A 23300-nucleotide genomic window follows, 5' to 3' on the forward strand; every position below is an offset into this window, starting at 1 on the left:
ACTAAATATTGTAAGGTATGGAACAGATTAACCAGTGACTCTTTAAATATGATGTGGCAGGGTGCTCAAAAGCTTAATGGCCCGGGGGAAGAAACTGTCTCATCCGGACTGTTCTTGTTTTTATGCATCGTATTCTCCTGCCTGATGGTAGAAAGTCAAAGAGGATGCTGGATGGATGGGTGGGGATCCTTAATAATACTAAAGGCCCTGTGTACGCAGCGCTCTGAATAAATGTCCCCAGTGGATGGTTGGGAGACCCCTATATTCATCACCACCTCTGATTCAGCCTATGGCAGAGGCATCGTAGTTAACTTGAATATGGCATTGGAGCTGTGCTTAATCACACAGCCGCAAGTGTTTAAGCAAGTAGAGCAGGGGTCTAAGTATGCACCTATGCTGATGGATATTGTGGAGGAGATGATGTTGCTAATCCAAACTGATTGGGGTCTGTAAGTGAGAATAGTCAAGGATCCAATTGCAAAAGAAGGCATTGAGGCCAAAGTCTTGGAGTTTATTGATTCGTTTTGAGGAGATAATAGTTTTGAATGCTGAGCTGGAGTCAATACAGAGTATGGTGATGTCCAGGTGTTCCAGGGTTGAGTGAAGAGCCAATGATGAAGCATCTGCTGTGGACCTGTTGCTCTGGTAGGCAAATTGGAGCAGATCCAAGTTGGTTCTCAGGCAAGAGTCGATATAGTTCATCACTTCATCATTGTGGATGTAAATGCTAGTGGGCAATAGTCATTGAGACAACAGTCTTGACCGCTCGTATAACTGAAGCACATTTGAAGCAGGTGGGTACCATACAGTGCCGAAGTGAAAGGTTAAAGATTTCACTGAACACTCCAGCCGGTTAATCAGCACAGGTCTTTAGTAATCGGCCAGGTACCCAGTCTGGGCTGGTGGCTTCTCGTGGATTCACCCTCTTGAAGGCTTCAAGCATTTAATACCATCATTCCCACAGTCCTGATTGAGAAGTTATGGAACCTGGGCCTCCGTACCTCCCTCTGCAATTGGATCCTCAACTTCCCAACCTGAAGATCACCATCTGTGCAGATTGGTGAAAATATATCCACCTCACTGACTATCAACACTGGTGCATCTCAGGGGTGTGTGCTTAGCCCACTGTTGTACTCTCTCTGTTCCCACTACTGTTTGGCTAGGCATAGCTCAAGTACCACCTGTAAATTTGCTGATGATATAACCAATGTTGGTAGAATCGCAGATGGAGACGAGAGGGTGTACAGGAGCGAGATATACCAACTAGTGGAGTGGTGTCGCAGCAACAACCTGGCACTCAATGCCAGTAAGACAAAAGAACTGATTGTGGACGTCAGGAAGGTTAAGATAAAGGAACACATACCAATCCTCAGAGGGATCAGAAGTGGAGAGGGTGAGCAGTTTCAAGTTCCTGGGTGACAAGATCTCTGAGGACCTCATCTGGTCCCAACATATTGATGCAGTTATAAAGAAGGCAAGTGACTATACTCCATTCTCTGTTACCATCAGGGAGGAAGTACAGAAACCTGACGGCACACACTCAGCGATACAGGAACAGCTTCTTCCCCTCTGACATCCAATTCCTAAATGGACATTGAACCCGTCAACACTACCTCACTTTTTAAATATATATTATTTGTTTTTTGCATGATTTGTAATCTATTCAATATAGATATACTGTAATTAATTTACTTATTATTATTTTATATTTTTTTCTTCTTCTTCTATACTATGTATTGCATTGAACTGCTGCTGCTAAGTTAACAAATTACACAACACATGCCGGTAGCTGTCCAGGATGCTGTCCAAGTTGCATGTCATCTTGGACAATGTCTCCCATCCACTCCATAATGTACTGGTTAGACACAGGAGTACATTCAGCCAGAGACTCATTCCACTGAGATGCAACACTGAGCGTCATAGGAAGTCATTCCTGCCTGTGGCCATCAAACTTTACAACTCCGCCCTCGGAGTGTCAGACACCCTGAGCCAATAGGCTGGTCTTGGACTAATTTCCACTTGGAATAATTTACTTATTATTATTCAATTATTTATGGTTTTATATTGCTATATCTCTACACTTATCTTGGTTGGTGTGACTGTAATGAAACCCAATTTCCCTCGGGATCAATAAAGCATGTCTGTCTGTCTATCTGTGACAATAAACCGGATTGTGATTGTGATTCTGAGTCTGAAATCATAGGTTCAGCAGGAATGTGGGAGTTTCTGATTGCTCTTCCATGTTTTGACAGCCAAAGCAACCACAGAAGGCATTGAGCTCTTCTGGAAGTGAAGCCCTGCTCTTGTCCATGTTGCCTGACTTAACTTTATAAGAGGTGACAGTAATTAAGCCCTGCCACAACTGTCGGGCATCCTTCGTTTAATTCAAGTTCGGTCCGGAATTGCCACTTCACCCATGAGACGGCCTTCTTGAGATTGCACCTGGATCCCTTGATCAACTTTCTTGATCAGCAGACTTGAATGCCTCTCATCTGGCTCTCAGCAGACTGCAGATCTCATGGATTATCCACGGATTCTGACTGGGGAAAATTCTGAATGATTTTTGTGGGGACACACTTGTCTACAACTATTTTATTAAAGTCTGTTACAGCTATGGTGTATTCACTCAGATCCACAGATGAGTCCTTGAAGCAATTCCGTAGCCACTCCTTTGCCTCCCGTGACTACCTCTTTATTGGCCTAATCTTTGAAGCCTCTCTGCCTATATGCAGCTAGAAGAACAGCCAAGCGATCCGATTTACCGAAATGTGGTCTGGGCATGGAATGGTTGTCATTTCTTATCTTAGTATAACAGTAGTCTAGTGTGCTGCAATCTCCGGTGCTACAAGTCATATGCTGATGGTATTTGGGCAGTTTTCTTCAAACAAGCCTGTTTGAACTCACTGACCATGATTTCAAATGCACTGGAATGGACTGTCTCTTGTTTGGAGATGGCATCATGCAGAACCCAAGTACTTCATTATAGTTGACCACTGGTGGTATGTACACCGTGGCCAGGTTTATGGAAGAGAACCCTCCAGGTAAATAGAATGGACAGCATTTGACCGTTAGTTGTTCAAGGTTGGGGGAACACAAGTTCGACAAGCCCGCTACATCCGAGTACACGAGAATTTATCGTGAAACACAAACCTCCACCGTTTGCCTTTTCTGAATCATCAGTTCAGTCCATTCGGTAAATCAAGAAGACTTCCAGTTTCACTGCTATATCTGGCAGGCTGGAAGACATCCAAGTTTCACTCAGATACAGAATTCAACAGTCCTTCATCTCCCTCTGATTCAGCAATCCTATCCTCAGGTCCTCAATTTTGTCGTCCAGGTCCTGCACATTTGCGAACAAGATGCTGGATAGATGGGGCCCCATCCCTCTGCATTTCAGCCTGACCTGTACTTGCTGGAGTTTAGAAGAATGGGGGTGGGGAGGGTGGATCTCATTGAAATCTATGGAACATTGAGAGGCATGATAGAATGGACACGTCCCTTTAAAACAGTGATGACAAGGTATTTCTTTAGCCAGAGGGTGATGATGAATCTGTGGAGTTCATTGCCACAGATATCTATGGAGGCCATGTCATTGGGTATATTTAAAGTGGAGGTTGACAGGTTCTTGATTAGTAAGAGTTAAAGGTTACAACGAGAAGTCAGAAGAATGGGGTTGAGAGGGATAATAAATTAGCCATGATGGAATCACGGAGTTGCACGACGGACCGAATGGCCTAATTCTGTTTCAGGTTCTAAAATACAAACAAGGTTACAATGGACAGCGGATTTCTAAAGGCTGTCTCTCACTTGAAGGGCATGAGTGGCGTTAAAGGGAAAGTATTTAATGTGGGATCATTACCTTGGTGACGCAGAAGTTCAGAATGAAATCTGCCTGGGGTGCTGCTGAAGAAGGCCAAGATCTCCAAGTCATTTTGCTGGTGCGGGTGAGAAAAGGCAGTTAATGAGAAAAAATTGGAAGTGCTAAAGTGAGATAAGGTAGAAGAATAGGGGGATACACTTCGGTTGGAAATAATCAGGGAGAAAACAGATTCAAAGGAAAATTTCTTCCCACGGGGTAGGCATGGCTTTAAGTAAGTGCATTATTGGATCTTGAGGAAGTTGCTGGCCAGACTGAGGAAAAAAATCTTGGGTAAAATGACACCAAACCTCTGTGTCATAACAGCAATATAACCCTACCGCTAAACACCTTATGATTAAAAAGTCTTGGCACTGAGGGAAGGTGAGGTGCAGGAGATGGGGACACAGACTACATGCAATCACAAATGGCTTCCAGCCTCAATGGGTTAGAAGTCCCTAGCAAAATATTAACAGCATCTCTGGTCAGCATGTACTACATCAGGACCAGACTCAAGAGAAGAATTCTCTAATTTCAGAGGAATAAGGAGTAAATTAAAATGCCAACACTTCACAATGAGAAGTTGAAGAACTGTGTGAAACTGTTAATAGCAGATCACAGGAAGAAATAAAGGGCATTGATCCTTTGGGAGATGACAGCTTAATATTCACTGACGGGGACAGAGTCCTGGAGGAGGCAGATCCATTATCACGTTTGGCATTCAGCCTCCAATTTTTGTTTTATGCGTTCATTCTTCATCATAGCATTTGCTGCTCAATCCTAATGCTCTCTCCCTGCCCCACTCGCTTTACACCTAAAACTCTGGGGCTAAGCACAGCTCCAATGCCATATCCAAGTTTGCTGATACCACCACGGTTATAAAGCCAAAATCATATTTGGCTAGGTGGTTGTCATAACAACAACCTCTCACTCAACGTCAGCAAGATCAATGAACTGATAAAAGACTTCAGGAGAGGGAAACCAGAGATCCACAAGACAGCAAACAAGTGCAATTGTGAGGAAGCATAGCAGTGCCTCTGCTTCCTTAGGAGTTTGCAGAGCTTCAACATATCATCTAAAACTCTGACAAACTTCTATGGCTGTGTAGTGGAGAGAGTATTGACTGGCTGTGTCACAGCCTGGTATGGAAACACCAATGCTATTGAAGGGAAAATCCTACCAAAAGTAGTTGATTCAGCCCAGTACATCGCAGTAAAGGCCTCACAACCATTGAGCACATCTACATGAAATGCTGTCACAGGAAAGCAGCATCCATCAGCAGAGATCCCCACCACTCGAGTCATGCTCTCATCTCACTACTGCCATCAGGTAGACAGTACAAGAGCCTCAGGAATAACACTGCCAGGTCCAAGAACAGTTACTACCCTACAACCATCAGACTCTTGAATAAAAAAGGGGATAGCTACACTCAACTTCACTTATCCCATCACTGAAATGTTCTCTCAACCAATGACTTCACTTCAAGGACTCTTTATCTCATCATCTCGTTACTTTTTGATGTTTATTTATATTTGCATTTGCAGGGTTTGGTGTCTTCTGCACTCTGGTTGATCTCTCATTGATCCTGTTATGGATACTATTCTACAGATTTGTTGAGAATGCCCACATGAAAATGAATCTCGAGGTTGAATATGGTGACATATTTGTACTTTGATAATAAAATTTACTTTGAATTTCAGAAGATTTTTATGTAAAACAAATGCTAAACTTCTAGTACCTTGGTCACCTTAGTAAATTGCTGTCGTCCTTCTGAAGAAGTTACTAACTCAATGCTTAGAATGAGTGGAGAGAATAAACGCTTCAGGTCCCAACTAGACAGGCTGCTTTTCCGGGACAATGTTGAACTGAGTGCAGTTGGAACTGCACTCATCTGGACAAGTGATATTTTATCACTATCCTGACTTTTGCCTTTTATTTGGTGGAAAGCATCTTGCGTGTTAGGAAGTGAGTCATCCCAACAGCTTCCGCTCCTTTCTTGTTCCTACAGTGTTTATATGGTTGGGTCAATTGAGCATCTGTTCCAAGGTGACCCACAAGATGTTGCAAGTGGACCCTCGCCCATGCTAATTCCACTGACTGCCAAGGGAACATGGTCAAGCAATCTCTTACCTGGCTGCCTGGTCGCACTCTACTACTTACCACTGCAAGCCTATGTCTGAATGTTATCACGGGTTCACTGTTACAGGTAGGGATTGTGTTACATGGTGAGTAGCTGCATAATGCAATCACCTGTGAACATTCCCACTTCTGACTTTACAATGGAAATAAGGTCATTGACAAATCAGATAGAAGAGACTAGACCCTAGAACACCACTCCAAGTGAAGTCCTAGGGCTGAAATGATTGAGTTCCAATAACCACAACAATTTGACACTGGATAAAGTACAACTCCACTGATCTTTGTCCTCCCTGGGCACTTTTGACAGCACACTTAACCAAATGCTGGTCTTCTTGTTGAGGACAGTTACCTCCAACTTGCCCTGAAATTCAGTTCTGGTCTGCACTTGTTCCAAAGCTATGATGAAATCTGGAGACTAACAGCCCTGGTGAAACACAAACCAGGCACGAGAAAGCCCATTTGTGAGGAAAAGCTACTTCGTAGCCTACCGATGACATCACCCAACACAGCTCCTTTGATTCAGTACAACCTGAATGGAGATTGACTTGCTGGATTCAATCTGCCCTGTGTCTGGTGAATGGGATATACTGTGCTGTACAAAAGTTTTGGGCATATCTTAAAAAAAAAAATTATAAGGTGAAGATGGTTTCAAAAATAATGTTTGAAAAAATTTCTAAGTATCAAACATTATGTAAAGAGCAGTAAACAGTAAAAAGCTAAATCAAATCAATATTTGGTGTGACCACCCTTTGTCCGCGCGCGCATGCACACGGAATTCCAGTATTTGGTGCATGTCCTTTGATCCACCAAGACCACTTCAACTGTGAAACATCCATTCACACGAGTTCCATTTTATTCTCCTCACACTCACCTCAACTCTCCCCAGATTCCATCACTTACCTATACACTACAGGTAATTTACAGTGACTGGTAAACTCACAACCTACATGCTGTTGGGATGAGGAAGGAAGCCGGAGCACTCGCAGGAAACCCATGCAATGTCAGGGAGACTCCACAGAGGTAACACCAGAGGACAGGATTGAATTTGAATTGTTGGAAGAGTGAAGCAGCAGCTACCGTGCCACTCCACTCAGTGCTTCATTTGAACAGGTCTTGCTTTCATATTTACATGTTGGGCTCACCATAAATGAAGATCAGGATGTTCTTGGGGACCTCTTCCTTCCCACTACTACCCACTGTTCAAATCCCCATTCCTATTCGCAAATAAATGTGGTGGAATTCCAGAACTGTCATTCCCATCTACTGCAGCTTTGCTACTTGGCAGCACTTCGTAGAGTGCCTGAGCCCACTGCTGGCTATGCCCTACTACACTCCTCCGTACCCTTGGCTTGACAATACCGCATGAAGAAACAGATGGTGCTGACGTACACTGCTGCTGTTATTGACTGTCCGTAGCATTCACAGATCTGGTCTGAATAGCCAGATCTGTTCTAAATCTTTCCCATTTAACACAGTGATATTTCCAACACTAATGGAAGTATGAAAGTGAGATTTTGTCTCAACAAGCACCAGCTTCTACCAATGATATTTACTGACAGCAGGATTTGTAATAGATTGGCTGGTGCAGATGAACTCAAGTATGTTTGTCCCTCATGTTGGCTGACACATTACCTGCTGTCGAACCAGACTAATGGCTGATTTGGCCAGCTACTTGTGCTCATTAGGCTAGAGGGTTGCAGGACCAGAAATGATATTGGTGTACTATTGTCACATGTACCAAGTTACAGTGAACAGGTTCTCTTGCATACTGTTCGTAATCATTACACAGTGCATTGAGACAGAATAAGGTAAAACAGTAAAAAGCAGAATGAAGTGTAAAAGTTACTGAAAAGTGTAGTGCAGGTAAACAATAACATACAAGATCATAGCAAGGTCTTATCATACAAGAGGTCCGTTCAAGAGTCTGGTAACAATGCATAGAAGCGTCCTTGAGCTTGGTGGTATATACTTTCAGACTTGGGTATTTTCTGTCCAATGGAAGAGGGGAGAAAAGAGAATGCCCATGATGGGTGGGTTCTTTGATTATTCTGGTTGCTTTACTGAGGCAGTGAGAAATATAGACAGAGTCAATGGAGGGAAGGCTGGTTCTCGTGACTTGCAGAGATGTGTCCACAATGCTTTGTAGTTTCTTGCGGTCAAATGCAGAGCAGCTGCTGACCCAAGTCATTACGTATCAATAACAATTGGTGAAGGATTGATGGGGATATGCCAAACTTCTTTAGCCTCCTGAGGAATTAAAAGTGTTGGTGAGCTTCCTTGGCTGTGGTATCAACACATTTGAATGAGGACAGGGTGGTAATGTTCACAACTAAGAACTTGAAGCTCTCAACCTCAACACCATTAATGGAGTAATGAAGTCACTGTAATTTTGAAGTCATTAGACTGGCAGCTGGAATCCCAGATCATTGATCCAGAGGCAAGTTTAAAATCGCAAACTAGAAGCTAGGCAATTTAAATTCAAAAAATTAAACATCTAGGATTTTTTTTCTTTTCCTCAAAGCTACCAGAGCACTGTGAAAACCTATCTGGTTCATTAAGGTTCTTCAGTAGGGCAGTGAGGGTTGAACGAAACCTGCTGGCCTCAGCTGCTCTAAACTTTGTGACTCCAGGACCACTCGGGAGTTGTTTGAGGTAAGTGAGAGAAACTGCTAACCAAACCACTATGCCACCACTACCTGCCACAGGTTGGAGATTCACTTGCAAAGGAGCAAGAACTCAGCCCTTGACAGAAGGCAAGAACAGGAGCTCCAGGGAGAAAAGAAACAGAGGATTGATCCAATAGTGGGGAAAAAAAAGCTCAGCATCATAGAGAGAGCTTGAAATTCAGGGAGACAAGGATGTTAAAGAACGATTTGGTCAGAGGTCAAAGGGAAAACATTGAAGGAAATGAAGCAAGTATCAATAACACTTCCCAAACCCCCTCAACAAAAAGGACAAAGGCTGTAAGTATGAGGGGATGCAATTAATCCAGTTTCCCTCTAACCAACACACACTATCCCAACCTGCATTAACACCACTGTTGCTCCAGTTGGGTCATGGAAGTACCTAACCTTAATACATATTTGATTGTTAATTAATCCATTATGTACTCTCAAATGTTTTGTACTTATATTTTTCTTATGTTTTTCTTAAAAATTAATAAAAAGATTTGAAAAGAAAGGAAGTACCTAACCAACAATATGTGAGAATATCTTCCATGAGCAAGACTGTAATGGGATACTGCCACTTTGCAATGGCATTAGCGAGATACAATAAATGTCAGTCATGCTATATCTCCTCCTGGTTCCAGAGAATAGAAACTTAAACTTCAGTATTTATTGACAGCCAGCACACATCAGGAAAACCTAAACACAACAGGCTGGCCTGCTGATCCATTGAAAACGGTCTAATTTCTGACAGGACTCCAGACCTTAGCTTACCCATTTGACACGATGATTAGATTAGCTTTATTTGTCACATGTACATCAAAAGCTACAGTGAAATGTGTCATTTACATCAACGACCAACACACACAAAGGATTGTGCTGGGGTCAGCCTGCAAGTGTGGCCACTCTTCCAGCATCAACGTGATATGCCCAAACTCACTAACCCCAACCGTACATCTTTGGAATATGGGACCCAGAGGAAACCCAGCTGCTCAAGGGGTGAACTCCTTACAGACAGTGACGGGAATCAAACCCCGACTGGTGGTTGCTGGCACCTTAAAGTGATTGTGGATAGTCAGAGGCTTTTTCCTCAGGGCTGAGGTGTTTGCCACAAGAGGACACAGGTTTAAGGTGCTGTGGAGTAGGCACGGAGGAAATGTCAGGGGTAAGTTTTTTTAAAAACGCAGAGTGTGTGGAATGGGCTGCCAGCAACGGTGGTGGAGACGGATATGATAGGGTCTTTTAAAAGACTTTTGTAGGTACATACAGCTTAGAAAAATAGAGGGCTATGGGTAAGCCTAGTAATTTCCAAGGTAGGGACATGTTCAACACAACTTTGTGGGCCGAAGGGCCTGTATTGTGCTGTAGGTTTTCTATGTTTCTACATGCTGACCCTGAGTTGACATTAGCTGTCCTAAATGATGTGCTACTTTCCGAGTTCCCTGGAGCAGGGAACAAAGTTCTGAAAAACTGGATCAGCTTTGCTCCCACTTGCACACAGAAAATTAACACAATGGAGACCCAAGCACTTAAAAAAAATTAACACAGTATAATACCAGAAAACTTTATTTCTCCTGTTTATAATCAGATTACATTGTCTTAGATCAGGGGTTCCCAACCTTTTTTTATGCCATGGACCCCTATAATTAACAGAGGGGTCCTGGTTCATTGAACTACATTTAAGTGCTCAGACATCCTCCATCTGTTAGTGATGCTTTCGTTTCGGAGAAATAATACTGTACTGCGTGCCTCCTGACTGCTTCCAATCCAATTTGCTGCATTAATTGACCTGTTAATATTCTAAGCTCAGGAACTGATTCCCTAAACCTGTCTATCTTTTTTCCCCTCCATTAAAGAGCTGCTTAAAGAGCAACATATGCTTGGTCAAAGAGATTTTATTCTAAGCCGCCTAAGAGAGCAAATACAATGGTAGCAAATCATACCAGATCAGTTAGAATCATATCCTCAAAGGTTATGAAGAGACTGCATATTGCCTCGACTGGAATAGAGATGACACCATTGCAATCTGACCAGCTATTTGCAAGCTTGGCCCTACACAGGCTCACCCTCAAGCACCTCACAAATACGACCGATTCTGATGCTTTCTACATTCTCTCCTCATTCACCTCACCACTGACACTCCTCATCCACTCAAGCTTCTAGCTGTCACACTCTGGAAGTGCCTCCCTACACATCTCTCAGTGAAATAAATTTCTTTGATGACATTTTTGCTTCCACTTGTCATCCCTTCTTTCTAAATTAGCATCCAATTATTGTCTGATCATCCCCTTTTGAAGTACTAGGTGATATTTATTTATAAAAACATCACTCTGTAAATAAAACACTTGGAAGTACAGAAATTATGATCACATCCATTTTGGAATGGATAAAGCTGACAGGTTCCCATGTGGATGTTTGTGCTTCTGTTGCTGCCCCCAAAATTATGTTCTTTATTCTCTGGACACCAGTGTCAAGGACAATGTCTTGCCCTTCAGAAAGTGGTGAAACACTTCCTTGATTCACTACTCTACTCCATTACACGGAGTTGCACACACAGTGAATGCTAAGGTCACATTGGGCCAAGTGCATTATAAGAGGTCCCCTGAAAAGCGGGCGTCAGTGACTCTTTGTGACCGTGCAGCTTTTCAATTCCTGCTGACCTTCTACGAAAGTGTATTTTCTAAACCTAAATTTAAACTCTCAATCTGCACAATGTAATGTAAGCTTTCATTCTTGGTGCTGTTAATTTAGGCCTCCAGATGACTAGATCACTGTAATCTGGCAGCCTTAAACCACCACCATGCCCAACAATCCATGGCAGCTGATGGGTAAATCCTGGGTGACCCTGTGTAACATGATCATCATATGGCAACCCAGTTATTTTATCAATTACCATAATGAGAGTTGAACTTTCAACTTCTGTCTGACTAGCCCTGTAGCATAAAATTATAAAAGCTAATTGTCTTTCAAAATGGATTGAGTATTTTATATTGCATTATACTACACTGATCTTTTATTATTGGGCTTCCAACTAGATAGTTACAAGTTCAAATTCCATTCTCAATAGTAACATGCCAAGGCTGTCAGACGGCATCAGATCATGCTAAACAGAATAGAATAAACCACCGACAAAGAGAAGATCCCTTCAGGTAGGGGGTCTCAATACTGATAAAGTAAATCTATGATAAACCTGCACACTCGAAATTTAACAAATTTAACTGACTTTTAAATGGAATATACTTGTTTGTTTTTGAAAAAGTATGTTAGGCAGTGTTATAACAAATTTCTCACTGACCCCAGTAAGATGAAAGGGAACTGGTACTCCAGCAAGTTGAAAGGGAGCATAGCAAACTCGCCTGGTGAGCAAGATGTGAAGGTATTAGGGTGATCCGATGACAGATGATTGGAGTTTTACTGTTTTAGAATCCCGCAAGTCGGATACCATGCTTATTCTTGCTACTCTTAACCATCATACTCAATCACTCCTTACCCATCCATTGGACTGTGAGCACAGAAACCCACTGTCCTCCAGCAGCTATTTATTCTACTTGACCTCAAGCTCCAGTTATTAGTCTATTCTTGTGGGCCACCTCTCTCCCCAGACCCAGCCATGGCCAAGCATTTCTTGGTCACAATTGATATTTTAAGGATTATCATGGGAGGAGGGGGGTGGTTTCATTGGGACTTCCTAACATCATTCTGCAACCACAGCCCAAATTGAAATAATGCTTACTTCAAATTGTCACCAAGATGAAACAAAAGGAACGGGAGAAATATCTTAGCACAGGATCATGATGCCATCAACTATCATTTTAGAAAGGACAAGTGATTTAATACTAAAGGCAGTAGTTTCAGGGTGAAGGGCATAAATTAGATCCTTCAACATTGGCTCAGGTAAACCAAGCATGATCTTTAGATACCATAAATGTCCAAATTCTAAAGAATTAGTTGAGGAAAAAAATGACTCCAGCAAAAAGCTAACATAGACATTAGTGGGGGAAGGATCCTTACATGTTGTAAACTTTCAGAGCTTGACTTTGTCTTTCTTCCATAACCTGAATAGGATAGGCAGCAATTAACTAAGCTGCATCTCAGTCTTGTGTAATTTGAAAGTGACTCTAGATACTGAAGCACAGTGTGCTTAGCCCACTGCTCTACTCTCTATATACAAATGACTGTGTGGCTAGGCATAGCTCAAATACCATCTATAAATTTCCTGATGATACAACCATTGTTGGTAGAATCTCAGGTGGTGACAAGAGGGCGTAGTGAGTGAGATATGCTAACTAGCGGAATGATGCTGCAGCAACAACCTGGCATTCAACATGAGTAGGCGAAAGAGTTGATTGTGGATTTCAGGAAGGGTAAGACGAAGGAGCACATACTAAGCCTCATAGAGGAATCAGAAGTGGAGAGGGTGAGCAGTTTCAAGTTTCCTGGGTGTCAAGATCTCTGAGGATCTAACCTGGTGCCAACATATCAATGTAGTTATAAAGAAGGCAAGACAGCGGCTCTACTTCATTAGGAGTTTGAAGAGATTTGGCATGTCAACAAATATACTCAAAAACTTCAAACCACAGAGAGCATTCTGAGAGGCTGTATCACTGCCTGGGTCAGAGGGGCTACTGGACAAGACCGAAAGGAGCTGCAGAGGATTATAAGTCTAGTCAGCTCCATCTTGAGCACTAGCCTACAAAGTACCCAGGACACCTTCAGGGAGTGGTGTCTCAGAAAGGCAGCGTCCATTATTAAGGACCTCCAGCACCCAACGCATGCCCTTTTCTCACTGTTACCATCAGGAAGGAGATACAGAAGCCTGAAGGCACACACTCAGTGATTTAGGAACAGCTTCTTCCCCTCTGCCATCCGATTCCTAAATGAACATTGAACCCTCGGACACTACCTCACTTTTTTTTTAATATACAGTATTTGTCTTTTTACACATTTTAATCCATTCAATATATGTATACTGTAATTTATTTATTACTTTTATTTTATTTTTTCTCTCCTATATTATGTATTGTATTGAACTGCTAAGTTAACAAATTTCACATCACATGCTGGTGATAATAAACCTAATTCAGATTCTGATTCTAATACTATGAGCTTCATGTGTAGTACTCAGCACTCCCCATTTACTGCTCAGCCTCAGATGCTGGTTTCACATATCATTACTTTATGGACAGGGTGCTGACTCAAGTGCCAATTAATGTAAACAGCTGCTGGGATCCCTGCCTAATACAGGGCTGGGAAAGACTGAGCAGTTAATGCCAGTGCCTCTACAGTTAGCTTAACTAGTACAACTTGTCCCAGGACATGCTCTCTTCTCAATGCGACCAACAGGAAGGAGGTACAGAGGCCTGAAGGCACACACTCAACAATTTAGTGACAGCTTCTTCCCCTCTGCCATCTGATTTCTGAATGGACATTAAACCCATGAACACTACCTCACTATTTTTTACACTACACATTATATATATATATATATATATAAAAATTAAAAGTTAACAAATTTCATGACATACGATGCCAGGGATATTAAACCTAATTCTGATTCTTTTGCTAAATAAAAGCAACCCGAAGGTGGTAAGCAAGTTTACTAGAGCTAAACTGAAGTAACCTTTATTTAGCTTTTTCTAAAATATGGATTATATTTTATTCGCCCTTGGAAAACAACTTCAAAGTAAAGCTCAGTTCCCAGTTAAGTTAGTGTTGCAGCAACTGAATATGATTACCCTTCTCTTTAACCTTCGGACTATCCACCTGAAATAGTTTGGCAGATACAGAGCTCTATGATTTTCAGAACATGAACAAACAGTACTGACTGGAATTTGGACAGACACCGCAGTGCTTACTGGACTACAAGCAATCAAGGCTTTGATGTAAGAGCATTCACATGCTTGTAAGCAACCCACCTATTCTAAAAGCGAGATAAATTACAAGTACAAGTGCAGATTCAGATTCATTGCGTGCACATGGCAACCTACAGTGAAATGTGTCATTTGCGTTTGCAACCAACACACCCAAGGATGTGCTGGGGGCAGCCCGCAAGTGTCACCACACATTCCACTGGCAACGTAGCAACCCCACAGTGTTCAGCAGAGCAACACAGAACACAACAAAACATACCAAGCAGCAAAGCAACAGCAACACAAAACCCATTCCAGCATCCCACCCCACACACACACAAAGTCCTCCAAACCCAGGACAGGCCATCTTCGGCCCACAGCCTCCAGTGGACTCGTGAATTCACATAAACTGGGCCCCAGCTTCCCCTCGCGGAGTTGAAAGTAAAAACATCTTTACCTTTAACTGCTTGCTGGTTCCACAACACTCGGTAAGTCTTAAAGTAACGTTTACACGCTGCACGCTTAACAGTTACAGCTGGTCCGTTCTGCAGTAATGGTAAAGAGCAGCACATCGCACCACGGAATAAATTCGCCATGATGAACTGTGAGCCAGGGACGGTGTTACTTCAAGCCACCCTGAAGACGTATTGCAGAAAAAAAATAGTTGTAAGAGAAGAGACAGCTTTTCCTTAAAAGTTAACCACAAATAAGTAATCACAAACATGAGAAAGTCTGCAGATGTGGAAATCCAGAGCAACACCTGCAAAATGCTGGAGGAACTCAGCAAATCAGGCAGCATCAATGGAAATGAATAAGTCAGTCAACACTTCAGGCCGAGAAGGGTCTTGTCCCAAAACGTCGACTGCCTTATTAATTTCCATAGATACTGCCTGATCTGCTGAGTTTCTCCAGCATTATGTGTACAATAAATAGGTATGACATTGCATTGCACACCCTGTAATAAACCTGTTAAAGCACCATTTGATTACATGTAAAATTGCTTATTTTAGCTAATATGAGCAAAAGGAATGCTGACAAATTTTACAGTCATGGCTTGCATCAAGTCTTGGCTATTCTTCTCCTCAATTAAAAGATTTACAGAATGAACATGTTAATGCTATTTTCAATGGGACCACAGGATCCACGTATCCTTCCAGCTGTGTTTCGCTCTGATGTTGCAGAATCTGTCAATGAAGTCATTATTGAGTTTATCCACACATGCAAAAACATGACTGAAGTGCTCATAAGAGTGATTCTGATCCAAATGCAATAAATTAGTACCCAACACTCGGTTTAAAAGAAGGGAAAATTTACCCTGATCAATTGCAAGGCTGACTCTGCAAAAAATAAGTAATAAATGACATGCTGAGACAAGTGAATTTGGAAGATAAGAGTTCTAATGAAGAGCAAGTGAATGGACCCTGGACATACAATAAAAATTATGGTTTAATGATCTGACTATATTTCATTTGCTAACAAAGTGAACTTATCTCTCTATATTTCTGAAGCAAACTTCCAATGTATTTTTAATACAGATAGCTGGTGCCTTTTGTTGATATTATTTCCAAATACATGTAAAACTGGCAATAAAATCAAAATTTTTCAGATTGCACCTATAATAATGCTTCACACCTCTTTTATGCTGTCATTTGCACCACAATGTCCAATTTCTGCACTGGCCACATTGCCCTTAATTTGAAGTTGCTTTCCTGTATCTCTCCCATACTTCTAACAATGCAGCAATAATTTCATCTAGAAAATAATACTGCTGCCACTTGGATAGATAAATATCTATAATTTTTGTTAGCTTGTTAGTTGATTATACAAGGCAGTAGGGATTTTACAAGATAGTAATACTTATATCCTGAAGTTTATTCTATGGATTAAAGTTTATCAGTGATTGAATATTTAAAAAAAGACTAAGAATGTGGCCTGTGAATATACCTTCAATTTGCTATAGAAATATTAATGCACCAAATGGTTTAAGAAAATGATCTAAAATTCTTTGGACACATCTACAGACAGGCCAATAAATAAATAGCATACATTCATAAAGTGCTTCATATAACAAGTCGTGAAGAGATGCTGCACAGAAACTGACCTTTGGCCCATTGAGTCCATGCTGACTACCCATTTATACTAAGTTTCAAAGTACATTTAATATCAGAGTATCTGCACAGTAAACAACCTGAAATTTGTCTTCTTTACAGATATCCATGAAACAAAAGAGCCCCATAGAATGATGGAAACTTCAAAGCCTCTCCCTTTGTACAAGCAGCAGCGAAAAGCATCGCCCGCTCCACTCCCACAGCAGAAGCACCGAAATCGCCCCCCCCCGCCATGCAAACAGCAGAAGCACCAAAGAGTCCATTGATCCAAAGTCTATCAAACTACAGCTCACAAACCAGCACTTCAGTATCTCAGACTATATTAGACTCAATCTCAGAATAATGCTACATTAATCCCATTTTTTTTATTCACAAACTCCCCCCCCCCACCCAGATTCAACCACTTATCTATCTACAAGGGGCAATATGCAGTGACCAAATAACTCACCAACTCTTACATCTTTGAAACGTAGCATGAAACCAGAGCACCTGTTAGAAACCTATGCAGTTACAGGCAAGAGGTGCAAAAGTGCGCCAATGGTATCTGAAGTCAGAATTGAACTCGGGTCCCTAGCATTGTGAGGCAGTTGCTCTACCAGCTGTGCTGCCACAATGTGAAAAATATAAATGATTATGCGGTATGGAATTTGCCAAGTGTGCAGAACAGGGTATGGTTCTTTCATCTCTGGGACCAGTGTTTGAATGCTGACAAATTTGAAAAAAAAAGCTGACAGCTATAGAGATTTTGTACGATATGAACTTGAGCAGCTTCATTCAAGTTCCTTGAAAGCTCAATGTGATGGATGAAGAATTCCGTTTTTTTAAACTTCTTGGAAAACATTAATTTTAAGCACTTGAGGCAAATTGAAAGTGAGAGTTCTTAAAGGGCAAGTTTTGAATTGCTGACATTGTGCATAGTGTTAAATAATTATTCATTTCAATACAAACATTGTGATCAATTCAAAAACTTTGCTGCCACACAAAAACACAATGCCTGCACAGAGGTGAACTAACTTGAATATTTTCAATCCTCTTACCATGTGTAATTAAAATGTAGGAGACAGCAGCAGATTCTGGAAAACTTAAGTAAAGAAAATGCTGCAGATACTCAGCAAATCAGACAGCTTAGGCGGTGAAATAGGTGACACTTCAGTCTGATGACCTTTCATCACAACCCAGTGCAAGTTTTGGACTATGTCATGTCTACCTGCAGTTTAAAGACAATTTCTTTCTTTGACCATCACCAAAAATAACAACATCTATCCGGGCCGTGGATTAAGAAATACAGAACAAGGGAATAATTATTTTTAAACAATCCTTCTTCCCAGCATATTGTTTTTTTTTTCCAATCCATTTTAACTGCATCAATTCCAAACTACACTTTATGGCAAATTGCTTTATCTGTAGAACATGAAAAAAGTGGTTTCATGCAGTAAATGATGAAGTTTGCTTTTGAAACAGTTTTATATTGCAGAAGAACGCTGCACAATTCAGGTATTGTTCATGAGCTTTTGGAAGGGAGAACCTTATCTCAGCACCCAACGCTAGTGACAGACTCCAAGGTGACCAAATGGTAACGCAAGCTGGAAGGACAGAGAGAAGGGTAAATGTAGAAAAAAAACCAGAAGTGCAAATTTTTGGTCTACGTGTCAAAACAAACATTTTGATCTGCAGTGTCCCCTCTTGGAGAGGTAGTGTTCGCTGAAGAGGCCAGTGTAATACAAAAATGAATGAAAGAATGAAGGGGGCCGCTTTGAAATGAAGCATAGGCCAAAGCTGAACAATGTTGCATCGCAAACAGAATGGAGAGCCAAACAAAGCAAACTCCTGTGTGTTAGGGCAAATACAGTGGCGGCAACTGTGCCACAGGGTAAAACTCCTGAATAACCTTCAGGCTGCCTTTGGGATCGATGCCGCCGACCGGGCCCATTGGTTGACACCGGGAGCCGAGCCTACCCCCGTCCGCCCACACACTAACAGCCCAACTTAGTCCCCCTCCGCCCCGGCCACAGCCACCCCCCTTCTCCGTCACGGCACCGACCTGAGTCCAGGAGCGGGCGCACCGAGCAGAGCCGACCGGCGGGTCCCGGTCCTGCAGCGAGCCGGGACACGGAGGGGGAGCGAAGGAAGAGGGAGGCTGTTTCCTGCCGCAAAGCCTGTGACCTTCACTCACGTCAGACGCCGGTCGCCCGCTTTACTTTCCAAAAATAACCCTCATGTGATTCTGGCGCCAGGAAGCGGGGTTCGAAACTCGATTCCAGCCGAGCTGTTCTGCTGCTGGTGTGAGTACTGGGCGCCCACTGCATACACCCCACCTTTACTAAACCTCCCAGTGCACCAGCCGGGACCTGTGTCTGCACTAATATGCGCTACGTAATTTGGACCAGAGTCTGCACGAACCCCAAACACCCAGAGCCAGTGTCTTCACCAACCCCAAACACCCGCCCAACATTCACCAAACTGGGACGAGTGTCTATGGGAACAGTTCTACTACTCCTCTACAATTCCTCTACTCCTGGAATAATGTCTGTACTAAAACCCCACCAGCATTGCACCCAGAATCAGAGTCCACCCTAACACACTCACTGCACCACCTGGACTAAGAGTAGGCATTCACGCACTAATCCTGTCATTGCACCCAGTATTAGTGTTTGCACTAACACACTGCACTCCTACCACCACCAACCTTAGTCTTAGGCACTTACATACAGTGAGGGAGTGTAAGATTTTTGCACAGTACTATAGTAATTTTATGTATTGTGCTGTACTGCTGCCATAAAAAAAACACAAATTTCATGACGCAGGTAATAATAAACCTGATTCTGATCTGGGTCTCCTGTGGACTGAGAGTGGGAAGGGGCAGGGAGAGGGGAGGGTGCAGGAAACACCAGAGAGACATTCTGTGATAATTAATAAACCAGTTGTTTAGAATCAAAAGACCTCACCTGTCATCTCAGGGCTGGGTGCGTCTGCATCCGTGGTACCCCCCCCTCCCCCAAGCACTCCTCTGCCACCTGTCCCACATCCCTCTCACTGCATCCCACCCTTGCCATTCCCAATTTTCTTTGCTCCTGGCAGATTTACAATCTGCAAACGTCTTAGGTACCCAATCTATATATACGTGCCTAAGAATTTTGCACAATGCTGTAGATCAGTTAGAAACTTGGGTGGAGAAATGGCAAATGCTGTTCCATCAGGTGAGGTGTTGCATTTTAAAGGTAAGAGGAAGATGTACAGTAAATGGCAGGACCCATTGGGGCATTAGTGCAGAGGGATCTAGGGCTGCAAGTCCATAGTTCACTGAAAGTGGCAATGCAAGTGGATAGGGTGGTAAAGAAGGGGACAACATACTTGCCTTCATCAGTTGGGCATTGAATATAAACGTTAGGAAATCACATAGCAGCTGTGTAAAACTTTGGTTCGGCCACACTTGGAGTACTGCAAACACGAAGAAATCTGCAGGTGCTGGAAATTCAAACAACAACACACACAAAATGCTGGTGGAACACAGCAGGCCAGGCAGCATCTATAGGGAGAAGCGATGTCGACGTTTCGGGCCGAGACCCAACCGAAAGGAAAGATAGTAAGAGATTGTGTGTGATTCTGATCGTCACAATACTGAAAGGACGTTGAGGCTTTGGAGAGAGTGCAGAAAGAAGGGTCACAAGGATGGTGCCTGAATTGCACTGTATTAGTTATAAGGTTTAGCTTTAAAGATTGGACAAACTTAAATTGTTTTTGCTGGAATGTCAGGGTGAGAGGCAACCTGATAGAAGTATGTAAAGTTATGAGAGGCATAGATGTCTTTTTTTCCAGGGTAAAAATACACAGAAAATAGAAATCTACAGCACATTACAGGCCCCTCGGCCCTCAATGTTGTGCCAACCATGTAACCTACTCTAGAAACTGCCTAAGATTTCCCTCGCACAAACCCCTCTATTTTTCTAAGTTCCATGTACCTATCTAAGAGGCTCTTAAAAGACCCTATCGTATCCACTTCCACCACCACCGCTGGCAATGCATTCCACACACCCACCACTCTCTGTGTGCAAAACTTACCCCTGACGTCCCCTCGGTACCTATTTCTAAGCACCTCAAAACTATGCCCCTTTCTTAATTTACATTGTACTCACCTCTGGTGGTTCCTTGAGCTTGTTATAGCCAGGGATGGTAATAGGGACAAGCTCCCTCGACCCATTAAATCTCAAAGTCTAGAGGGTGGGAGGGGGAAAGTTGAAAGGAGAGGTAAGTTTCTTACACAGAATGGTAGGACTGGCAAGAGTGTTAGTAGAAACAGATATAATAGCAATGTTTAATGTGCATTTAGACAGATCTGTGAACAGGCAGGGGTGTAGGGGGATACAGACCATTTGCGAGCACTACACACAAAATGTTGGAGGAACTTAGGTCAGGCAGCATCTATGGAAATGGATAAACAGTTGAAGTTTTGGGCTGAGACCTTTCTTCAGGACTGGAAAGGAAGGGGGAGAACACCAGAATAAAAAGGTGGGGGGAGGAGAAGGAGGCTAGCTGGAAGGTGATAGTGGAAGCCAGATGGGTGGGAAGGGTTAACGGCTGGAGAAGAAGGAATCTGTCAGGAGAAGAGAGAGTTCTATAGGAGAAAGAGAAGGAGGAGAGGACCCAGGGAGAAGTGAGAGGCAGATGAGAAGAGGTAAAAGACCAAAGTGGGGAGTACAGGAAGATGGGAGGGGGAGACATTTGCAAGCAGATTAGTTAGAATGACATTTTGTTTAGTTCAGACATAGTGAGCCAGAAGGCCTGTTATTGTGCTGGAGTGCTCTATGCTCTAGAGCAGAATAGGCCATTCAGCCAAGTTAATGCAGGAGTTCAAGAGCTATGTGTAGTTTCTGTTGCTATACTTTAACCTTTCCTGTCAGCATAACTTATTTCTTCCTCCCTCATACCTTTATTGGGAATATGTGATCTGCTACTCGTTTATTAAATATTTCATAAAGTTGACCATAGATCATTGATAAAATTGGGGCCTGATTAAAGGACCTGCGAAGTTCTGATTGGATGTGATTAATATGGGTCCCGGCAGGCCATGTATTTTTGAGCCGGCTTCATACATTATTCAGATCAGAGTGGTTTAATGAATGATATCATATGTGTCCTCAGTTCTTGTTCAGTAGCATGTACACATGCAAGATATTTTATACATTTCTCTGATACTAAATGGAACTGTTAAAATCATTGAATTACTTTTTTAATTTACACTGTATTCACCTATGGTGGTTCCTTAAGCTTGTTATAGCCCGGGGTGGTAATAGGGACAAGGTCACTCTACCTATTAAATGCTCCCAATGGCATCTGACTCAAATAGCCTCTAACAACCAAGTCCAACTCTTGGCCTTCGTATGTGGCTTAGCTACTAAGCCCAGTGGAACCATTTCTATTGACAAAAGAAGGGGCAAAGGCAGGTTACCGGTTGTTTTAGGCAGATGGGACTCATCAGCCGTGGTTGGCAACTCATATAGGAGAAGGAAAACTTTGATCTCAAGCCTCCACTGCCGTGTGGCTAGGGTTCGGGAGTAAACCCTGAGGGAGAAATCTGAAGCTGAAGTCCCTAAGGCAGTCCTACATCGTTTGATGCTGACTGGCAACTCCTGCGACGCTTCTGGTACCAAACTGTATTGGTCTCTGCCATTCCTTTGGGTTCACTAGATGCATGGAGAGGGGGATCTTGCTACGTGGGCAACAGCTTACTCTCCATATCATACTGCCCGGACTTGTGTAACTAGACAGCTAGGACACAATATCCATGGTCAACTCTGACTAATGGAGGCTCGTGACTCGACTCGAGCAAGTACGCTCAGTGGCCACCTCTAATTGTGCTCATTAATGCAAACATCTAAACAGCTAATCATGTGGCATCAATTCTGTGCATAAAAAGTATTCAAGAGGTTCAGTTGTTGCTCAGAGAAAACTTCAGAATGGGGAAGAAATGTGATCTAAGTGACTTTGACCGTGGAATGATTGTAGGTGCCATGCGGTGTGGTCTGATGATCGCCTGGGATTCTCATGCTCAATAGTCTCTAGATTTTACAGAGAATGGTGCGACAAAGAACATACAGAGAGCGGCAGTTCTGTGGGGCTACAGCCACGGAAGAGCACCAACGTTCACTCAGTGGCCATTGGAGATACCTAATAAAGTGGCCACGGAGTTTCTGTGCAACATTGCAAACTTTACTTTCCTGATCTCTTGCAAATACTCTTAGGTCATGTCAGATTAGATGCAGAATGAATTTTTGGCCATGAACAGGTTTTAGGTTTATGCTCCAATAGATTTCTAGATAAAATGTTAAGGTGACTTGTTTATGAATCGATTGCTGAAATTCCTCTTGAATCTGGACACTATAAAACTGCAATCATGTATGTCAGAACACAGCATCTTAAAATACTGTAAAAAAAAAAGTGGGTTCACAGACTTTATATTGTAATATATACAGAAAAGCTTACATTAGAAATAATACCTTGTTTTTAAAAGAACATGTTCAGTCCAGGTTACAATGTTTGTATTGTGTTGCATGGCATAGTATTGTAATTTTGGTGATCAAAATGATCTGACCAGCTTTACACAGGCATTGGCATACATAAGACCTTAAGATATAGGAGCAGAATTAGGCCATTTGGCTTATTGAGTCTGCTTCGTCATTTCATC

The 23300-nt window shown here is 42.5% G+C and overlaps 1 protein-coding gene across 1 annotated transcript in view; it reads right to left on the bottom strand.

Moving 5' to 3' along the window:
* Positions 1 to 18912, bottom strand: part of LOC140718863 (NAD(P) transhydrogenase, mitochondrial-like) — a 71339-nt gene extending 52427 nt beyond the window's left edge. Inside the window, exons 1-2 of the mRNA XM_073033104.1 lie at positions 18660 to 18912; positions 14968 to 15146 (exon numbers count right to left, since the gene is read on the bottom strand). Coding sequence (XP_072889205.1) covers positions 14968 to 15106 — 139 coding nt within the window. The 5' untranslated portion in view covers positions 15107 to 15146; positions 18660 to 18912. The remainder of the gene's footprint in view (positions 1 to 14967; positions 15147 to 18659) is intronic.
* Between the last annotated feature and the right edge of the window lie 4388 nt (positions 18913 to 23300).

Source organism: Hemitrygon akajei, chromosome 30, assembly GCF_048418815.1.
Source record: "Hemitrygon akajei chromosome 30, sHemAka1.3, whole genome shotgun sequence".
Taxonomy (NCBI): Eukaryota; Metazoa; Chordata; class Chondrichthyes; order Myliobatiformes; family Dasyatidae; genus Hemitrygon; species Hemitrygon akajei.